The sequence below is a fragment of the Mauremys reevesii genome, linkage group 1 (assembly GCF_016161935.1).
Source record: "Mauremys reevesii isolate NIE-2019 linkage group 1, ASM1616193v1, whole genome shotgun sequence".
Lineage (NCBI taxonomy): Eukaryota > Metazoa > Chordata > Testudines > Geoemydidae > Mauremys > Mauremys reevesii.
Window position 1 is genome coordinate 256,457,860 of NC_052623.1, and position 22,201 is coordinate 256,480,060.

Consider the following 22,201-nt stretch of genomic DNA (forward strand, 5'->3'; position numbering starts at 1 on the left):
GCCAGAATCAAAAGGCTAATTTCATAATGATATTCCTTTTGTTTTCTTTCCTCTGCAGGTTTAAGTGATAATTGGTCATCGGGTTTCTTGTTAGAGACACAGAAATGAATAACTCAACTTACATAAACTCCTCCGCCGAGGATGTTATGGCACTGGGGAGTCCCTATAAAACTGTTGAGGTGGTCTTCATAGTCCTGGTAGCAGGATCTCTCAGTCTAGTGACCATCATTGGGAACATCCTGGTCATGGTGTCTATCAAAGTCAACAGGCACCTGCAGACTGTCAACAACTACTTCCTGTTCAGCTTGGCATGTGCCGACTTGATTATTGGTGTCTTTTCTATGAACCTGTACACTCTTTACACTGTGATTGGCTACTGGCCCTTGGGGCCTGTGGTGTGTGACCTGTGGCTGGCTCTTGATTATGTGGTCAGCAATGCCTCTGTCATGAACCTTCTCATCATCAGCTTTGACAGATTTTTTTGTGTCACCAAGCCTCTGTCATACCCTGTAAAGAGGACCACTAAGATGGCAGGTATGATGATTGCAGCTGCTTGGGTGCTGTCCTTCATCTTGTGGGCACCTGCGATTCTGTTCTGGCAGTTCATTGTTGGGGGAAGAACTGTTCCTGATGGGGAGTGCTACATCCAATTTTTTTCCAATGCTGCTGTCACCTTTGGCACTGCTATTGCAGCCTTCTACCTGCCCGTTATCATCATGACCATCCTCTATTGGCAGATATCTCGTGCCAGCAAGAGCAGGATAAAAAAAGGAAAAAAGGAACCAGCACAAACCCAGGATCCAGTTTCTCCCAGTTTGGTCCAAAGTAAAATAGTGAAACCAAACAATAACAACATCCCAACGAGTGGGGATGGGTTGGAGCACAGCAAAATTCAGAATGGTAAAACCACAGGAGAGGCTGTGACAGAGAACTGCGTTCCAGGGGAAGAGAAGGAGAGCTCTAATGACTCCACTTCTGTCAGCGTGGTTGCTTCCAATGTGAAGGAGGATGAAGCTACCAAAGAGGCCACCAAGGCTTCTGTCTCCCAAGTTCACTCAAAAGGGGAGAATTCCAAGCTGACGTGCATCAGGATAGTCACTAAGTCCCAAAAGGGTGACTGCTGTGCCCCAACCAACACCACCGTGGAGATTGTAGGTACTAATGGCCAAAATGGGGACGAGAAGCAAAACAATGTGGCCCGTAAAATTGTCAAGATGACCAAGCAGCCTGCCAAAAGGAAACCACCCCCTTCTAGAGAAAAAAAAGTGACCAGGACTATCTTGGCTATTCTCTTGGCTTTTATCATTACCTGGACACCATACAATGTGATGGTTCTCATCAACAGCTTCTGTGTCTCCTGCATCCCCAACACTGTATGGACTATTGGTTACTGGCTCTGTTATATCAACAGCACCATCAACCCTGCTTGCTATGCGCTCTGCAATGCTACCTTTAAGAAAACCTTTAAGCACCTCCTTATGTGTCATTACAAGAACATCGGCGCCACAAGGTAAAAAATAAAAATTGTGGAAAGAGGGGGAAAGTTCCAAGTTTTAAAAAACAATGCCATAGCACTTTATGCTCTAGTGTGGAACATGCAATCAAGGAGCCAAGTGGAGTCACTGACCTGGGGTGTCAGCTCTGTCTTCAAGAACTGCACTTAAAATCTTTTTTTAATTATTATTATTATTATTATCAATGGGTCTTGGGGAAATGGTGATTGAATGAGGGGTCAGTAGGGAATGTGAACTTGAGGCACAGTTCCTTGTTCTCTCATGGTATCATGCAGAAGGGCTTTTTGAGTCTATGATTTTTGTCCATTCTTATAGAATAACAATAATCTTTGTGTATGTGTCTGTCTGTCTGAAGAAAAAAATGTAAGGACACTTTGACAACAAATATAACATACCTAATTGGAGAGGGGAGGGTAGAGGAGATAGAGAGACACTGAGCAATTCAAACTCCTCTTGCAAAGATTATTTCCAAAGTTAAAAGCTGACAATTATTTTTGTCAGGGTCTCATGTTGAGAAACTTAAAGGTAGGCTAACTATGACAGCTAATATAGTATCTATAACTCTCTCCCATCACCATAAATATATCAGACAAAATTATTCTTTATCTCACCATGGATCCCATGGTTCACTATCCATTGTTCCAAGCATATCAGCTTTCTCTAACTGAGGGGGGGGGGGTTTGCTCCCATGGTGCCAATGAAAATGAATATGAAAATGAAAGGGAAAAAAGGAGGTCCTTTCCAGCTTGCTGTACCACAGAGACTGTCTTGAGGCCCTTATAAGCCAAAGTCTTTGAGGATTTAGCTCACTTAAGCTCTTTTATGTACCATCCCCCAGGAAGTTGTATTTTTCTTCAATCAGCCTTTTCTTCTTTTTTGCACCTCCCTGCCCAGGGCATAAGGATTGAAAACCAAAGCCAGCTGTGAATTAGAAGTTTTCATCAAATTAACAACCATGGGGCTCAAATCAAGGAAGTAAGTTGAGACCAGCAAGAGCAGTTGTTAATAGGTAACGAGAGAGTTATCTCCATTTCCGATGGGCACAGACTTTATGTCCAGGATTTGCTTGTGGCTCCCAGAGGTGAAAGGTTAACATTAGAAAGTCCATCTTAATGTCCAACAGAGAGAAGGTTCCTACTAATATATTTGTTCTAAGGACAAGAATAACTGCATGTAGATTACTGTGCCTACCTGGAAGTGACTCTGGGTATGTTCCTGGAAGGAAGAAGCCAAAGTCCTTCTTAGGCATATGGTGGGGACTATGTATACTTTATGGAAAAGATACAGTGCTGGCCATGTTGCCTTTTGTATCAGCATGGAGCAATATTATCGCTACCTATCAGGGGATAACACTAGTAAAGGGACAGGGAGGAAAACAGTGGTTATACAGATATAGGCACTGCAATATCATTATTTTAAAATGTTCCAAAAATTGTCAGTTACTCCAGAGAGTTGACTCCTCCTGCCTGTAGAATAGCTACTTTTGCAGTATTTGATATATATTGTGGCAAAATTGAGCACTGTGTGAATTTGGCAAAGTGCTTCAGATTAAAGTAGACAGCTATTCCCTGCGAGATTTGCATCTGTCAGTATTCCTCCTCTCATTGACACTTCCAGGCACTTACAAAGGTATGCCCGTGGATTTTGCTATCCAAAGAGTAGCCTTCTATAGTGACATTTCCATGGGGTTCCTTCATTGTAATCCAAAAATATTCACCATCATCTGGAATGATGTAAACAAGTAGACCACTAAGTCATCTAGGTATATCATCCTTCTATATTACAGTCTTCCAAAGTGAACTTCAAAGTAGCAGCCTTTTGGATTACAGGGAAATTAACCATGACGACTTAATGTTTAACTTTTTCAGATGCTCAACAGAACTGTGGATTGGGGCACTTTGGAAATAGGATCTTTTTGACATGTACCAGTCCAAAGTTCCTGGCAGAAAGGGAAAATTAACCATGAAACAAAATGAGGTCCAAAAGCACCTATGTGGGATATGTTTTGACCAGCCCTTTCTTGAATTGCAGTGGCTTGTAATTTAAGGTGCCATTATTGGTGAATAAAAGAATTAACTCATTAACGGTCTGGTCCAAAGCCCTTTGAAGTCCATTGAAAGACTTCCATAGACTTCAACAGGTCAAGGCATTAAGTTAACAGAACAAATGCTTGCTCCCTATGGGTCTGATTCTGCAACCCTTACACTGAACAGCATTCACTCCCATGAGTCCAGCTTTACTGTGATTACTCACTTAAGTAAGTGCTGCTCAATGTAAGGGTTGCAAAATTGATCCCTGAGTATCTGTCAAAGCTACTTTCACCTGATGTGTCTTGAAGGCCTAAAGGAAGTTATCTAGCCATGTTTCAGCAGTCTGTGTTGTTTATTTTCTTCCAAATGGTGAAAAATCCAGAGACAAAAATCAAAGAGCATGAAATATGTTCACTTTCTATACCTTTCTTCAGGAAAGAACAGCTTTCCAAGAGACCGTGCCTGTTCCTCCCTCCCAGCAATAACACATTCCCAAAGGGGGAGTGGAGGGGCAGTTTATTCTTCCCTGAAACCACTAACAGTTCATCTTGTAATCTTGCACCTCTGACGTGTGTCCAGGCTCCATTCTGAACTCTCAAGTCATCACCAGGACACGAATTACAAATCCACTTAGCACCATGCGACACCTCCTCAGGTTAAAAAGTACACAGTTAATCACAGGACATTCTGCTACATCTCATGATGTGATGAGGCACAACGTGATGTGAAGAGAAATGGACATTGTGCCAAAGACCCACCAAGAAATTAAACATAACATACAGCTTTCTAATGCTTCTTCCTAACACCCATCACTACCTCTGAGCCTGTGAAAAGAGAGACTTTATTTCAAATTGTATTAACAGACAGTACATTTGAAAGGTTGAGAGGCCACACTAACTGCATACTGTACTATACTTTACCCTTAGTGTATGTTTCTTAGTTGTATGTAAAATGTCTCTCCTGATACACATATACACACACATTCTTCAAAACTTTAGAGTTCCAAACATGAAATAATGTGTCTGCAAACACACACACATGCATAGAGCATGTGTGTGCAATATACATTTTTCAATATTCAGTGTGAAGCATGGGAATGATAGCCCTGCTGCTCTCCTTATCATCTAATCTGAGGTGCAAGACAAATTCCTATTCCTCATGCTGTGTATACCCTCCTTGTGACACTGAGGCTCAAAAAGCCTCACACAATCTGTAAGGTTTAAATTCAGTTTGGAGGGTGGATTAGCGAGGTCCCATAGGGAATAGTCTCTCATGACTACTCAGTTATTTGTTCTTTCAAACAAAGAGGCACTTGTTAAAAAAACCTATATGAGTTTTATAATCCCTCTCCCCATGCCTTTCCTTGTTCTTCCAAATCTACAGGATACATCACATTCACTTCATTCCCCTTTGGATTATAGTTTTGCAGGCTGTAAATGTGATTCTTAAGAAAATGGTGCCTTCTGCCTACCCATTTTAGCTCCTCATTTGTCATCTGAATCTGTCAGCTTCATTGACTGATTAAAAACCACTGTTGTTGGTGCTGCTGAACCAATGAAGCAGTGGAAAGAGAAGCTGCATTCTGTTCTGGTCCATGCATCATCAGCAACAATGCCAGCTATCTTTGTAATACTAGCACCATTATCTCTGTAATGCAGATGACAGAAGAAGCTCAGCTGGATTTTTCACAGTTCATGCTGAGCTTTACATGTAATTTTCGCAAACTGTATATGTAACTCATTAAGAAATATGGAAGACAACAATTAGCACTACTTGTCCCCCCTTATTGGCAGGCTCCAGACAGAGGACAAGACGTGACTAAGCACTGAGCTTGAACCACTCTTTCTTCCCCTCTAGGTCAGGACTGAGTCACATTTTTCAGTCCAGTGTAGGAAGACTTGCAATTGTCACTGTCCAGTCTATAGCTGCTTTCTGAGGAGAGGACAACAGCCTGAAGGCATGTCAATATGGCGCCTTTTGTGAGCATTAACATCACTCTAGAGGGAAAAAAAGGGTAGAGCTATTGCAACTGTCAGCCAAAGTAACATTGAGAAATCTGCTTTCAGCTGTGTGCAAAAACCAAAGGAACAATTCTGGTCAGCCATCTGTTTGGCATTTTTACTTGATTTATTAGGAATCAAAGGGGTCCATTTGGACATAGAAATGCTTTTGATTGTTGCCTTGTGAAAAATAGGCCATGCAAAACAAAAGAAAGTCAGTATATGTGAGACTTTTTTCTCTCAAATGCCAGTAAAGACTGGCACCCAAGGATCAGATCCTGGACACTGGTTGTTTTAGACCCAGCACAGCATGGAGGGGAAAAAATCATCTGTACGTTACTTTTGCATTTCCCTAATCCTCAGACCAGACGTCTGCTGCTGGCCTGGAGGAGCCATTTAGAGAACTCCTGGTGTGTACAAAATTACACCAGCTGCAGTGTCCCCCAGCAGTCTCTCCCTTGCCTTGCCCCCAACTCACCCAGCATACCAAGGCCAGGAAAGCAGGCTATGAACATCCAGACATGCTGGCTGTAATGCCACTCCAGATTCCCTTACACTGAGGAAAGTGGCAGCTGGCCAGTGAAGCTAATTTTCCAGCTGTTTTTGTGCTGCCAGCGAGGTGCAAAGCAGATGAAATAGGGGTCATACACTAGCTCTCTGTTGATTTATTTTGGGAAGGGGACTCTAAACTAACTTCTCACTCAGACTGCTTCAAAAAATGATGACCACATGGCAATACTTTGGGAATATCCCATGCATCTCCTTTATAATATAATTCATATTCCTATTCCCCCCATCTCACTTCCTGATGAGTGGTCCTCTTTTATAGCATCAGAAGCAGTTGCCAAATCAGTAAAAAATTGTTTCTGAAGTAAAAGACCCAGATTCACCTCTGTGCTTTGGTTGCTTTATGATGCTGGGACAATATTAAGGCAAGCTGGGCTACTCAGCCAGCATGGTAGTGTGGGAAAAGGCTGAAAGAGAAGGCCGGCTACTTTGTGACACCAGTCAGCCAATGAAGGAGATTTTAGTGGTGTTTGCAGCAGGCTCCTGGATTGTCTGGCTGAGGACAGTTAATAAAAGGGCCAGGGCAGGCAAAGAGGGCCCCTTCCTTGCTCTACCTCACCTCACAGCTGGATGTGCACTTGGTGCTGCTCTGCAATTCAGTGTGGCAAACCTACTGGATTCCCCCCTTCCACCACTGCTTAGCTTTGCTTTCGTGTATCTGGCGCTAAATAAAGACTCTCCCACTCCCAGGGCTTTGTCGCTGCCCTAGGCTCTATTTGCTGATGGATTTTACTCTTTTATACTGCCACAAATGTTCAAGCCTTTCCCCTCTGACTGCTTTATGCCTTTCCTGCAACACATAGCAGCCATTCACCTGGCTTTAACCAGCCCATTAAACCATCTTTGTGTCGCAGAACTGGCGCTGGTGTATGCTGCCAATTCTGGTCACAATTTTTACTTTAAAACCCCGTACAAATAACTCAAAAAGTCACAAGTCAATGCTTTCATTGCTTGAGAAGCTAAATTCATACCAAGGAACAGATTGCTGGACAATAAACAAACAGTCTGTCTTAAGATGGCAGATTTTCAAAGGCACAAAGAGGAGTTGAGCAACCAAAGTCAATGACAGTTAGGTGCCTAAATGCTCTTTGTGCCTCTGAAAACCTCCCCCTAAATATCAGTGTAGACACGGCTGGCGGAAGAGTAAACAGTTGAAATTAGGATGATAAAAGCGTGTGACTTTTTTCACCCAAATCTACTAACTCTTTTGTGCTCCCTGTATAGTGCCTTTGGCTGTGAACAAAACTTCTGCCAATGTATCCTCTGTCCATGTTGTTGCACTTCACTGTAGACTTTAAAAAGAAACATTTTTTAATTTAATAAACCCTTGCATCAGTGACATACACTGGTAGAGATCCCCAACTTTATGCTTTTCTTTTTTTCCTTCTTTTCCCACTTCTCCCCCTCTGTCATAAAGCCATGTTGCCTCTCACCTCACTGCTTTAATTAATGTCCTTCCCAGCCATTTCAGCAATGGATCTGCAGTTTCTCTCATCTTTCAGACATAGTGAGTGCTAGTATATTGATACTTCTGCCCTGCTAGGGTGTTGCCATTCTGTAGTGTGCAAACAAGCCTGATTCAATTCCATGTTCTTAGATGTACTACTGGAGACAGTAACCTCAAATCAAGATCCCTTTTAAATGTTTTAATTTTAGAAAGAAAAAACACAAAAGCAAGACAATCCTTTCTGTTCCCATTTTTAAAAGTGTATCAGCTCAAAACCAGAAAAAAACAGAGGTAATTATGGAGACTATATATTGTTATGATGAAATATTACATGACAAAACACTGTGCAGTGGTCTGTGCATCATGAAATGACAAACTGGGGGCCCTGTCATCCATCCTGAGCTACCCAGGTACTGTTAAAATATTCTAAGTGCTCTCTGACTTCCACTGCCTTTTTCACTAGGGAATCCCAAAACTGGGTCTGTAACCAGAGCCAGTCTGATTTTGATCAGTACCACACACTGCAACCAATGTCTTGCAAATATTTTCTTTCATATTTTTACTTCCCTCAGTTTTCTATCATCTCCTTTTCTTCACTATAGAGGGGGGAAAGCAGTAGCACTGCATACATATCAGTGTTCCCTGTGCTTGAATTAGGTAGCTGGTGGATTTGGCACACACATTAATCTGCCGCTGCTTGAAGAAAGAAAAAAAAAAGTGGACCACTCCCCACTCCATATCTCTGTCTAGCCCTTCACCTGATGTTTGGAGACTGCCATTTCTCTTCTTTTTTGATATGGTGGGCAAAATTCACCCCTGAATTGTATTTATGAAGGAGCATGCATGAAGAGCTTTTCCTGTAAGATATCCCCAACTCTACTGACTCTCTAGGAGACTTTGGTATCTGGCGGGTATCAGATGCAGTATCTCTGTAGTAGTCATTGAAATGGAAGGTCCTGTTTCTGCTGCCCTTCATGACAAAGGGTTTGTTTCCATGTATTTAACATATACATTGTTTCACCCTCTGTCACTGAAAAAAGCACAGTAGGCAGGGAAACAAGACACATTTTCTGTTCCCAAAGCTCCAAACGGACAGGCAGATTGCAGGCATTCTGGCATTACCGCTTTTCATCTGCTCTGGGGAGGCTCAGAGGTTTTGGTTCCAGAGATGATTCCATCTTTAACGTTCTACCCCAAAGATATCCATCCTTTTCTGAAGCACATAATAGTGATGATGATAATAATAATAAAAATATAATAAGTGAGAATGTGCCAAGGTCAGTAATAAACTGACCTTTTTATGACTTATCCCTTAACTTCTGGTGCCATTTTGAGGAGGTCATTGGTGAGCTTGAGTCTAATAGTCAAACTGTAAATACCTTTAGGCAGTGTGCTTTAACATGACCAACAGCATACCTTGGCTATGTACAGAAATAATACAATATGTGTAATATTATCAAGATAAGGTTGCAATGTAAATATATCTACAATGAATGTTCAGTTACTCTTCAAACTGTATGTACAAGGAGGGGCCTAGTCTCCTCTTGAAATCTAATTTTTTTATTATTTTTTATCTCAAGAGTATGAAAGACCTATTGTTAATTTGCAAAATTGAGTATTCTTGTCTTAAAAGAAATATACTATATGAAAAAAGTGCATTAAATGTAAATGGTGTCCAAAATCATATGGCAAGATTGAGAAATGAGAATCATACAAACTAGGGCTGCTGGAATTTGGTAGCATTCTTGATGCCGTACATTTGATCTCATATAAATAAGATAAGCACAAGTTTTCTGGTTGGCTATGTAAAGCTAACCCATGTTATTATATATACACACCTTAGATATATATATATTTATATATACTGTATAGATATATACATATTATATACAGCATTCACACAGTGAAAGAAGTGGGTGGTTAAGAGACATTTCTGGGAATTTGTGCTTAATGTTACAGTTCAGAGGGAACAAAGACTGCTATACAGGGACATTAGAGTATGTTATGCAGGATGAGGAGAGCCATAGCCAGCTAGGCAGGAGAGGCTCCAGCATAACAGTTAACCAAGGACTGAGATGATGAGGGTTTGAAATGTTTTGAAGACACAATGAAAATTACATGCAATATATGTGTATGTACCTCTGCTGAGTTGTATTCCTAGTTGAAGCATTGCATTAAATAGCAAAATATAATAATAATAAAACTGTTTTTGTATGTGGTACCTGTGGTTGTTTTTTTGTTTTTCCCTTATTGAGCAAACTACATTGTTTGCCCACCTGGGATAATGGGAGGCATCAGGTCACTAAACTCCCTCAGCCTGAGTTACATGGGTGTTCAGTATTTCTCTTTTTTAGTGGCTAGTGATAGTTAAACCTTCCCGGTGAATGGAAGGTAGTCCAGCTTTACAAAATAGGGATCAACTATCTTAGTCCTCCTTTCACTCTTTTCATTCTCCGCTTCCCCTGCTGTATCTTTATACATCTGTTCCTCGGCCTCTTTCAGTGTCACTGTTTTCCCTCAGAAGACCTTAAGTGCAGGGTCCTGTCCATATTTTAACAAGGGGCTCCTACAAAATATCCCTTCTTCTTTGACTTAGCTTGGGGTATAGTCCCATGTCCTTGGGGCACAATTCTTACAAGAGAGGAGCAGTGAAGGGACTGGGATAGCTATTCATTGCTTTTCCTGTTTAAACAAAGGCATGTGTTCACAATTTAGCAGGAGGGAGGCAGCATCACTGGCAAACAAACTTATAGCAATCGCCCTTTGCTTGAAATGGCTATAATTTGTTCCTAAAGCATATCGGACTGGATCGTCCAAGATGTTGAGCCACCTTCAACTCCCATTGAAGTCAGTGAGAACTGAGGGATCTCAGCACATCATAGGATACTCACCACTTTGCAACATCATGACCACATTGCATACAGACACCACCGGGGAAGCCCAGAGATATCATCCCTGGAACCATCCCTGTCAACTGATGGAATCTGCTATATTCAAAAAGCAAAAAAAAAAAAATGTGCCAGTATCATGGTGCCCAACTACTGTCACGGGAACTTTAACCATTGACTTCAATGGAATCAGAAACAGGACCTTCATGAGCACAATGGATATATCATCTCTGGCAGGGATGTTTAGCAGTATCGAGAGACGGGATAACCCTGTAAGAGGCAGGGACATCACCCTGACTCTTCCTAGCAGGTGGCTCCCTGCTGTTCCCTCCAGCACATCCTTGTTTAAATGCTTGATTTCATTTTTTCTCTAAAGCCCTCTCCTTTCTTCAAGATCTTTTTGTTTCTCTGATTTGGCTCTTCTCCTTCTAGCAGCTTTGACATCCATGCTTGCCTCTCTCTCAATCTCTTCTCACTGTTATCTCTCCTCCCTCCATTTCTCCAACCTTCATCCATATCTCCACCTCAAAGTCCTTGATCTTGGAATAAGGGCTAGAACACAGATTGCATTAGATATCCTGCAATTCACCATCTTTGTGAAACATTCAATTAAATTTTCATGACAGGCAATTCTACGAATGGTGCTTATATGGCCCCCGAATCACAGTATCAGAGTACCTCGCAATATTTAAAGTATTTATCCTCCCAGTAGCCCATCAGGGAGGGAAATACTATCATCCCCACTATACAGATAGAGAACTAAGGCACAGAGAGACTAAGTGACTTGACCACGGTTACATAGGATGTCTGTGGCAGAGTAGGTAATTGAAATCTGGTCTTGCAAGTCCCTGGCTAGTGTCCCAAACATTGGACCATCTTTTATCTCCAAAGGAAATGCAAATCCAAACAAGAGATGAACTCAGATCACTGCATTCAGAGTCCACAGTGTTAACCATTACACCGTGGAACCATTTTATTAACCTACTAGTACAATCCACCCAATTTGCACTTCCTCTTTGCAATACCTGAGAATTGCTACTGTGTGGCTCCAGCACACCCTCAAAATGCAGGTGATGAGTGTTTTGGTAGAGGAGTGAAAAGGAGAGTATGAGGGCCAACTTCTGGACGTGTGATAGTTGACAACACTAAGACTAACTAGATCCTTCTCCATATATTTTGTGAAGCAAAGACAAAATGTTTTTCTTTCCAGCATGTATTTTAACATTATTTGGGCAGAGGTTCAGTATTCATTTCATGAAATTTCAAGGTGGGTGATGGGAACCCAAATTTGAGCCTATCAGTATTTGGACCAGCAAATGCAAAGCATCAGACTGGGATGTACTAGTCTAGACTGTGCACACACAACACTGAGTTAATGACTAATTTCCTCTGCACCATCTAACCCGAATGCTCACAGTAGCATTTCAGTGAGCAGATGGGTTGTCAGAATTCTGCAGCCTGAGCGTGTGGAGAGAGGGCAGGGGGAAAAGATAGAATGTGTGGCTGGCAACCAAAGCAAACAAACTAACAAAAAGGAATATATACTCTTCCCTAATCATCTTGCCATCTGGACTTTCACAAAATTACCCCTCTCTTTAATGGTACTGGATCATGTCCAAGCAATGGCAATACCTAATGTCACCCATGCCTCCCTTCCAACCCAGTAGCATTTCCTCCTGTTCAATGTTTTGTGAGCGTTTGGAGGCTCCTTGTTTCCCAGTGCTCCCGAATCAGGTGTGTTATATTCTGGAGGAGAGTGCTTGAGATAAAGTTACCCACTCCAGCAGTGTCTCCATTAGTGACTTCCCTGTGAGCCAGCTATTCATCGGAAACTCAAACTGTGCATTGTAACTGCCAACTGTTTGCTGTGTTCAGGAAATATCCTGGGAAAATCAATACAGAGAAAACACTGATAGTTTGTAAATCTATTAACTCTCTTCTGGCCCCTCGCCAGCTATTTTATTCACTGTCTAGACATGGAAACCCACTTGGCTGTGAAAGGAAATGGACTTCCCCGCTTTGTTCTCTCAGGGCCTTACCAACTTCCATTTCCACCACTTCACAGATCCAGAGGGAATAATAATTTCAAAGAAGGGGAGAGAAAAAGAGAGAAGCTTTTACCCCCGTACAAAAAGATTCCTCTCTTTGTTTTTCTCCCACCTCTTTCAATGGGCTCTCCGGCTTTCACTCTTCTGAAAAACTTGCTAAAAGGCACAGAGTAAATCATGTTAAGAGCTGTATCTGTAGCCTGAAAAATGAGGAATGGGATAGGAGGGAAAGAAGCTACAGTTGGAACATTTCAAAGGCTATTAAATTTGGGCTGATTGTTAAGTTTATAGACTCATAGATTTTACTTGACACCTACCATAATCACTAACTATGACCTTGGATGCCTTTGTAAAATGTTTGGGAATAGGGCCAAAGCAAGGGTGATTGGATCCAGAGGGCGTGACAACAACATCAACAAATGGGAGTGTTACAGGTGACAGCCTCCTTGATCATTTTTTCGGAATATGGACACAAATAGACCCTGGCCTCATAAAAGCCTCCTAGGCCCTGCTGAAAACCATTATTAAAATAAATAACATGCCAGGGGAAAGTAATTGAACCATCACCCCAGTCAAGATACTGGAAAGTCACAGCTCCCCTTGGTAACAGACAGCAAAAGACACATTAAATATGGAAACTTTGGTACTCTCAGAGGAATGACAGCAACACAGAGGAACAGGTGTTTCCTTTGGTAAATACCTACATTCCATAGCACAAATAATTAAGAAATTCCTGAGCCATTTAGCTGGATTGTCCTTTTGGTGCAAAGGTACAAGTTACATTCACCCTCTCACGAGTCAATTTGCTCCTGATAAGAATTTAGGGTATAAAGAGGGGAGGAGAGGAACACAATGCAGTATGCATGGATTGCTCAGGACATTCTGTAGAAGGAATGGGTGTAGCATTCCAAATAGCGGGTGGGGGCTAGGTCAAATCCTATACTTGTTGTACAACGCACTCATAAACAGAAGGGAGCAGCAGCTTTAACTGGCACACTTGGCACTGCACACATGAAAAAATGACAATATTACTGGTGTGGGAGATGTCAGGTAGCTGGAAGAAAGACATTTCCCAGTTGTAAATATGTCATTTTTGTTAAAAGCTGGAAAGGATTTGCCAGTACACTGTGCTGAGTGGAAAGGAGAGTCCTGTGGGTATCAGAGAGGAACCCCAGCTGGGGAGGAGAACCACTCAGAGTAAAAGGTGCTAGGAAGGAGGTGCTAATGCCAGGTGCTAGGGAGAAGGTGCTTATGTCAGGGAGGAAGAGGGAAGTTCACATTTTGGAAAAAATCCAGTCACATGCTTTTGGATGGGAAGCAAAGGATGATGGAGAAAGCTGCTGGCAAAGCCTCCGGCCCAGACTCTGCCAGTGGGCACGGCCCTGTGCCACCAATGGGAGAGAGAAAGTGCAAAGGGAAAACAGGGCAGAGGAGACGGCCTTTCCCTGGGTCACACCGGGGAGAGGATGATCTTTTTTGAGCTTGTCCAATGGTCCTTTATGTAACCAAGGATGAGGTTTCTGTTTCCTACTTTGGAATAACATTTGGAATGTGTCTTTTCAACCCACAGGTGCTTATTTTATAGTCCAGAGCAGATGCAAGGACTCCTTATATTTTGCTGAACACACATTTAACTACTGTACATATACAGAAGCTGCAGATGGGAGCTATTTATAACAAAATCAATAACTAAATAGATAGTAGTGAAAGCATGTGATCATCCCTGGACATACCCAGTTTAGCTGCCATGAAACAGTTTTGAGGAGAACAGATCAAGGGCCATTTGTGTGGAACCACAAGGTTAACTGTTAGAAATTAAGGCCTTTGAGTTGGCAATTATGACTTACTTTTTCATCAGTAACCAGTGAGTTTGGGTACCATATATCTGGGTGCCCAGCTTGAGAAAATTTACAGGGTACAGTTTGTATAGGGTTGCCAGGCATCTAGTTTTCAACCGGAATGCCTGGCAGCTCCAGTCAGCATAAATGACCGGGCCTTTAAAAGTCCGGTCGGTGGCACAATGGGGCTCCGTGTGGCTTCCAGAAGCAGCCAGTATGTCCCTGCAACTCCTAGGTGGAAGGGGAGCCAGGGAGGCTCAGCGCACTGCCCCCTCCCTGAGCGACAGCTCCACAGCTCCCATTGGCCTGGAACCATAACTGCGGGGATGGCACCTGCAGATGGGGGCAGTGCGCAGAGCCTCCTGGCCAACCCTGTGCCTAGGGGCCGCAGGGACATACCAGCCATTTCCGAGAGCCACCTGAGGTAACTGCCGCCCAGAGCCCACACCCCAAACCTCCTCCAATATCCCAACCCTCTGCCCCAGCCTGGATCCCCTTCCTGCACCCCAAACTCCTCATCCCCAGTCCCACACTCCCAGCCAAAGCCCTTAGCCTGCCCCACACCCCAACCCCCTGCCCCAGCCCAGTGAAAATTAGCGAGTGGTGGGGGAGAGTAAGCCATGGAGGGAGGTGGGAGTGGGGCCTCAGAGAAGGGACAGGGCAAGGGTGTTTGGTTTTCTGCAATCAGAAAGTTGGCAACTCTACCCAGCCAGAGCCTTCATCCCCTCCCTCTCCCACACAACCCTCCTCCCCATCCCCGAGCCCCCTCCAGCACCCCAAACCCCTTATCCCCAGCCCCACCTCAGAGCCTGCACCTCTAGCCAGAGTCTTCACCCCCTCCCCCGACATACACCCCAACCCCACGCCTAAGCCCGGAGCCCCCTCCCACACTCCAAACCCGTCATTTCCATCCCCACCCCAGGAGTATCTGGAATACATATCCCTGTTTGAAAAAGTAAATCCCTGGTGTGGATGCTGCATGGGTCTTCTAAATGCTGCTAGTCCTGTGACATCTGGAGTCAGACATACTGGAATACAATAGGATGGCAACTGAGATATATATTCAAAGGAATGTAGGACTGGAGAAAGAGCCTCTCTTCCATGCTCTGATCTCAAGAGGAACCACTGGAGTGGAACTGTCCTCCCCACTCCATACACATTCATTTCAGAGGAAATGCACTGAGAAATATGCTCAGCTCCTTGACACTCAGACAGTATAAAGTGAGCTGGAAATGGCAGGAGCGGCATTGCAATGTTAACACAGTATGACAGCCCTATCACATTAGCTCCTCTCCATCACTCCATATTAATATTCATCTTAGCTAATATACTATGAATGTCACTTTCCAATATTACGGCACACGAATATTAACCTGAAATGATATGAGCCATACAAAGGAGGCTGCTAATCTGATTGCAAGGGGATAATAGAACAGAGCCCTTAAGGATGAATAACTGACAGGCAGTGATTTCTGAGTGCTTTCCTCTTTAGCCCTCCTCCCTTTTGCATATTGCTCACACGGGACAGAGAATAATCGATTTGGAAAGGCAATTCCATATCAGATTCTGTTGTTCCTGGTCCTTTGGATATCTCATGCTGTATCTGTGATGGAGAAGTGATGAAGGCACTCATACGGAATCATCCTTTGACTTGTTCAGAGGTTAAAAAACCCACTAAGCTTCTGGTTTTAAGTACCTTTTGGTTGCTCAAGTTCTCGCTCATTGCATTTGCTTTTCCCCTGTATTCAAAGTTACCTCTACTGTGGTTCTTATTTTTCATTCAGTTATTGGCCTATGCATGGAACCAGGGGAGGGGCGGCCAGCGGCCAGCACCCACCCCCAGGGGCCCCCCCTTTCAGGGGGGGCGCTGGGGCAGCCGGGCATGCCTCATGCCTGGACCGGAGGGGAGGGAGCCCGGGGGACGACCGACCTGCCGCAGGCATGCGCGCGGGGGGTCCGCTGGCTGGCGGCGCTGGACCTCCCTCGCAGGCGGGCGTGCGCGCGCTCAACCGCGCCCCGCCCGGCGCGGGCGCCCGGCATGATTGCTTGGGGCGGCCAAATTTGTAGAGCCGCCCCTGCATGGAACAATAATTCTTTAGAGCCCTAGCTAGCTCTGATGTAACTGGTAATGAATGTCACAGAATTTCTCATCTCTAGGCTGTTGGCTTGACATAATTTCTTAGTCTTTACTGGCTAAAAGTCATTACCACCCATTGGCAACAAAATATCTTCAATTTGGTGGCTCTGCTGCCTCAAAGTGAGGCTTTAAAAGGAGATCTCTAAGAAAATGCAGATTTCATGTGGGCAGGGCTATATATCACTTGTCCACTATCCATCACCTTTTCAGTAGCCCCTGTGAAGTGAACTGATGGCTGCTTTTCACTTCCTAGCAAACAGGAGACCACATCGCACAAACACACCCATGACTGGCAGTTTTTGGCAGTCTCAGCAAAAAAACTACAGGTGAAATGGAGTGCCCCCCACCAACCTGAGAAATGGTTTTTCTGTTCTGCTGCTGTGTAACTAGAAGATTTCAGATGTAAGTTCTGTCAGTTTTGCAGATTTCACCAGCATGTATTATTACTATTATTAATAATTCCTAGCTCATATATAGCACTTTTTATCAGCAGATCTCAACCTGCCAGTGGTATTTAAGTGCCTAAATACCTTTGTAAATCTGGACCCTTGAAACCATTTGAAATCTTCCCATTGACTTCAATGAGCTTTGGATCAGGCCCATACTCTTCCTTCATGAATGGCATCCCTTAAGTAATTCAGGTTATTTCAACTGTCCATTCCCTCCTGGAGAGTCACATTTCTTTCTCCAGATGAACCATGGGCTGTTCTGGTTCACTGGGCACCAGGACAAGGGACGTGTTTCTGAAGTGGAGTTATTTCTGATTTAGTGTAAATGAGAGCAGAATCAAGAACCAGGCTTCTAGCCCTTTTGGTTGTGAAGAACACTTTAAAGATACAAACTGAGTGCAGTAATGTTTTCCTGAGTTTGCAGGCAGCCTGAAACAATAGCTCAGAGACATGTGAACTGCATCGTTCATTTCAATGGAGTGTTGATTCTGCAACCTAATCATGACACTGCAAATGGCAATATTGTTAACCATTTCACTGCTGATCACTTTACCAGAAACATCCTGCCAATGAGCTTAACCCAAATTGCCCTTATGTCTTCCGGGGTGACAAAAGCCCCAATTGTCTCCTACCAAGCTGCCGAAACCTCCAAGTTCCTCTGACAGCATCTGCACTGCAGTCATTCCCCAGTGATGCAAAAATCTGCAAGCAATGAAATCTGAGAGTTTAGGGTTAGAGTGAAGCAAGTGTAATTTAATCTGAATGTAGATAACAGAGAGGCTATTGTGCTGACTAGTATTTATGTTCATATCTAATCATTAAACACTTCTTTCTTCAATTGGCTTGAAGCTGCTGCAGAATTTCCAGCCCTCTGCACACCCCAGCAGATATGCAAGTTTGACCATTGGGCCCACTAGCAAAGTGTTAATATGGTGTTCCACAAAGCACTTTGCCTGTAGCTTGGATAGAGGAGGGTCGTTCAGCACTGACACACAAGGCAGAGCCAGCCTCTTCCTCAATACTCCAAGTCCCTGCCAGCCCAGGGAGCAAGGGGCCAAGCTTGGCTTCATACTCCAGTCCCCACTGTGGTATGGTCCCCAAACAGAGTTTGTGACAATAACCTCACAAGAAAAAAAAAAGGGTTATTCAGATGGAAGTCTCATATGCACCAGCAAAAAACAGCAATGTTTCCTGTACCACCGATTCCAAACCACTCCCTGCATCCCCCTCAAGGGTGCTACTCTGTGTATTGATCTGTCACAACGCAGCCGTCCTCTCACATGGTTATTAATAGGTCCAAAACAGCTCAAATATACACACATGCAAAGGATATTTTTCTTCATAAGCACCAGTCTGGGATCACTTCAGTAACAACTAGAAGAGTGCTAAGAAGTGTTATCAATTGTAAAATGTATTGAACTCACAGAATCTTTCATTGAAACCTCCCACACCAGGCAATCAGAAGTCTGTTGCTGCTGCATCTTAACTAGGAGTCTTCAACAGGGCCATAAAACACCTTCTCTGAGGAGTGCTTGAGTCATTCTCAGGCCAGACACCCACTTTTCCTTGCCTATTTGGCAGCTTGGTTTGGCCACTAAGCTGACTTCAAGGAGTAGAAAGGATACTAGAAGAGTCCACTGGTGCGGGGAGGGTAAAAATATAATGAGTTTCAACATGAAACTCTGCAGTTGAATATAGGGCCAGTCAGTCACTGGCTCGATATCTGTCCTGCTTGATAAGCTACAAGAACTTTGTCTCCAGGCATCTCACCTGGAGTAAGTGCTTGGATTGCAGTCAAGTATAATATTGAACTATAGACTCACTGGCAGCTTTTGTCTAGTACAGGCTTTGGTTGTAAAGACTATTTGGCTAGATAAGCTAAATAACATCACATGCACCAAAACCTAAATAACTTGCTTTTAACATAGTCTAAGTCAAGCACTCAAAAGTTCAGAATGTCAAGTTTACAACTGGCCATGATCCCATAATTCCTCTCACTACTGCAACATGTGCACCAAATGAGGTAGGGGATCCTGTGGGGAAAAAGTATGTAATCATGTCATTAAAGATTCTATACCTTACTACATATGCACAAAAGGTTCGAATTATGGTTGCATAGTCAGCCATAAATCTGGCATTTCCTAATTTTCAAATTGACTTTGCAACTAATAATGTTCTTTAAACATTTTTTTTATGTACAAGACTTTTTTAAAAAGCAAAAAGGTAAAAATCTGTTACATTACATGCAATGTCTTGGTGTCCTCTGAGAATATAGGGTTTGACTCATATACAGGATGTGGGAACGCTGTCTGAGCATGAGGGTATGCACCTGAACACTAGGGTAAGGCACAACCCATGGCTGAGCATGTGGAGAAATCTCAGCACTGTCCGGCAATAGGAGAAGAAGGCAACATCACCTAGGGGCAGAGGAAGACACCTGTACAGGTTGATGACAAAGGAAGGAACCAGCACTATCTGGCTTCTATAGCAGCTAAGCCTGGCTCATTCCTTGAGTTAATTATAAATAAACCTTACTCACTGGCAAGGCAACCATTGACCCCCATCCTTATGTTGCTGTGTCATTTGAAAGGGAGGCTTAAAGGGAAGGAAGAGTGTGGAGTCCCATTGTCACTGACCCATAAGGCAGCTCGTGTGTCATTAACCACAGCTATGCGAAAAAAATAATGTTACCAAACCATACAGCAAACTCTCTTGGTTTGGGGGCTCTGTGGAGCGAGAGCCAGGTGCCTAAAGCAAACTCATACAAAAGGGGAAGAATCCAGCTAGCGTTTCCCTTCCTTATTCCTTTAAATAATAAGTTTCTTTGAGTTCTCCTAGTTACATTTTGTAGCCTAAGATCAGTTCCCACACTGGCTGTATCACTGCTCAGGGAGTGAGTCTACAATGACATAGGACAGAAAGGGAGATGACCTGAGCTCGTTAAACCACAGCATGGTTACAAGCCACCAGCATTTTAGCAAAAGCTCAACACATTAAACAGTGGGGGGTTTTCCTGGTGTCCATTTTTCTGCCCAGATACTATTTAGCGGAAAGTATCTCAGAGTAAAATAAATCATTTGAAACACATCTGTATATTTTTATTGTCTATATAGGAAGGCAGACAGACAGATGGATGGACAGAGAGACAAAACCTGCTTACAAAGTTCCTAGTAATAATACATTAGGATACCGGAGGAGTTCTGCATCTGACCAGTCCCAGATGATACTTTCATACCTATCTCATGCATGGGAAGCATGCAGAAGTCCAATATGATATTCATAATATTAAAACAGTCACTCTTACTTCCAGTAATGTGGTAGAGAAGTGTATTCATGATTTGCTCATTATAATAAATGTGTCTGTGTCTGCAGATGTTCATTGCCTGATGTTTAATCAGAAGCAAATGCAATGCAATGATAAAGTATTCCTATGGGGGACTTTTACATGCGCAGTGGGTGACTCCAGATTGCAAGCAAGGGTGCTCTACCACCTGTCCAACACTATCAGGCGTCAGTTTGTTCAAATCAGATTCTGAGTGCTTTGTTTCCAGCACTGTAAATGGGATATTTGTATATACAGTACCATATCCTGCCTGCCGGTGAACTGAAAGTGAAACAGACAGACAGATAAGGATAGTATGCAGAAACAGGGCTGTTAACTGTGATCATGGCTCCCCTGAGATTACACTGAAACCTAGTTTTCATTCAACAAACTGTGCAGAGCAAAGTCACCGAAATTCCCCCTACCCGCCTCTTCATAGAAGGAATTATTGCATATTTCACTGACTGTACTGAACAGCAGACTCCATTTGTGTCACAGCACTGTGGAATTCACCGGACTCAGTGATTATTGTGGCCTCTTCTAGCTTTAAACTATGAATCTGTGGAAATCTAGGATCTAGACAAAGCTACTTACCTTAGGAATAAGAGAACCCAGTTCAGATACATATGAAAAGGCTTGACTCATCACCCAATCCTCATACTGAAACTTCTCTGAGATATGAAATTGGTGGGTTCATTCATCTTCATGCTCTTTGTGCCTTGCACCATAAGTGGGAGTGTGCCCAAGAAAAATACTTTGTATAGCATGCTTGACCCTGACAACACAGTGAAATATTAGGAATCCTGCTTGAGAAAGAAACCTCTGGATCTTTATCCAAACTGAACTGAGGATCATTCACTTATCCCTAACTTCCTGAATTCTGCCATGCACGTGGCAAGTTTATCAAGAAACAATGCATGAGAAAATGGCTGTCTTATAGTTAATATAGTTAAATGTTGCATTATTTTAAATAAGACTTCCTTTTTTTTCTTCCCCTCCCCTCTTTTCTCTCTCTTTCTCTTTTCACTCGAGTGATCTGCATTTTATAGGTAATACTTTTAATTGGAACGCTTAAGTTGCAAATCTAGTAGTTCCCAAGCCCCATGATTCACATAAGACTCTCCAAGAATAATTTTTTTTAAAAAGTGAAGGGACATCTATACAAAGCAGACCACCTCTTTGTAGCTGATACATCAGGGATCTATCCAGTGGCAGATTTATCTATTTATCTTTGGAAAGAGTTGTATGTGTAACTGTCTGCTTATGTTGAAAAGGAAGTTACAAAACTCAGTGGAAAAAGAATGAAATTGTCTAAGTAAATGAGTTGCTTGAGCAGAATGATTATACTAACACCAACATGGCACCAGTGAGGTCTAACAGAAGAGATTCAGGAATGGTATAACCATTCCCTCCCACTTTGTCCTTGTCCAACTGTGGCCAGATTGCCTTCTGTCTATCCATAGTCACATGTTTATCTGTCTTTATCTTGGCTGTTTTCTAAAGGCTAAAAGACACTAATATAAAAATACTTCTTCTGCAGGATTCCATAACAGGTCACCCCTCCATCTCCTTACTTGGGTTGGGCAGAGTCCCAGATATTAGATAATCCACATAGAAAGGTGAGTGATGATCAATCTGCTTTTGTCTCATTGCAATCCCATTTGCCCAATGTATGTTCAAAACCATATTTCAAATACAAATGTTATTGAGTTTCCATTCTGCTTCCAAGAGATTATTACCAAACGGAGTAATGATGGGACCGAGAGGGGGGAAGTGAGAAAAATAAACTAAGTATATACACCATAGATAGGGCACCCACTTGTGCAGCATAGCTACAAGGTTTCCTCAATCCCCAATAGATAGCACTAGTTCCTTTTATCTAGATAGAACGTTACAAAACAAACAAACGACCCCCTGAATCTCCTTTTTAGTAGTGTTACAGCTCCTAGTAAGCACCCCTG

At 43.0% G+C, this 22,201-nt stretch overlaps 1 protein-coding gene and 1 long non-coding RNA gene across 6 annotated transcripts in view; one reads left to right on the forward strand and one right to left on the reverse strand.

Annotated features, from left to right (window-relative positions):
* The window catches only part of LOC120370428, a 43,917-nt gene extending 43,656 nt beyond the window's left edge, over positions 1–261 (reverse strand). For all 3 annotated transcript variants that reach the window (XR_005583734.1, XR_005583735.1, XR_005583733.1), the window contains exon 1: positions 123–261. This is a non-coding gene — a long non-coding RNA (uncharacterized LOC120370428). The remainder of the gene's footprint in view (positions 1–122) is intronic.
* The window catches only part of CHRM2 (cholinergic receptor muscarinic 2), a 141,495-nt gene extending 121,240 nt beyond the window's left edge, over positions 1–20,255 (forward strand). Inside the window, exons 5-6 of one of the 3 annotated variants that reach the window (XM_039485087.1) lie at positions 59–1,510; positions 20,032–20,255. In XM_039485087.1, the coding sequence (XP_039341021.1) occupies positions 105–1,510; positions 20,032–20,089 (1,464 nt within the window). In that variant the 5' untranslated portion in view covers positions 59–104 and the 3' untranslated portion in view covers positions 20,090–20,255. Of the gene's footprint in view, positions 1–58; positions 1,537–2,408; positions 9,736–20,031 lie in introns of those variants that run through there. The other 2 variants (XM_039485096.1, XM_039485105.1) reach the window with 2 other exon arrangements.
* The last annotated feature ends 1,946 nt before the right edge of the window (positions 20,256–22,201 follow it).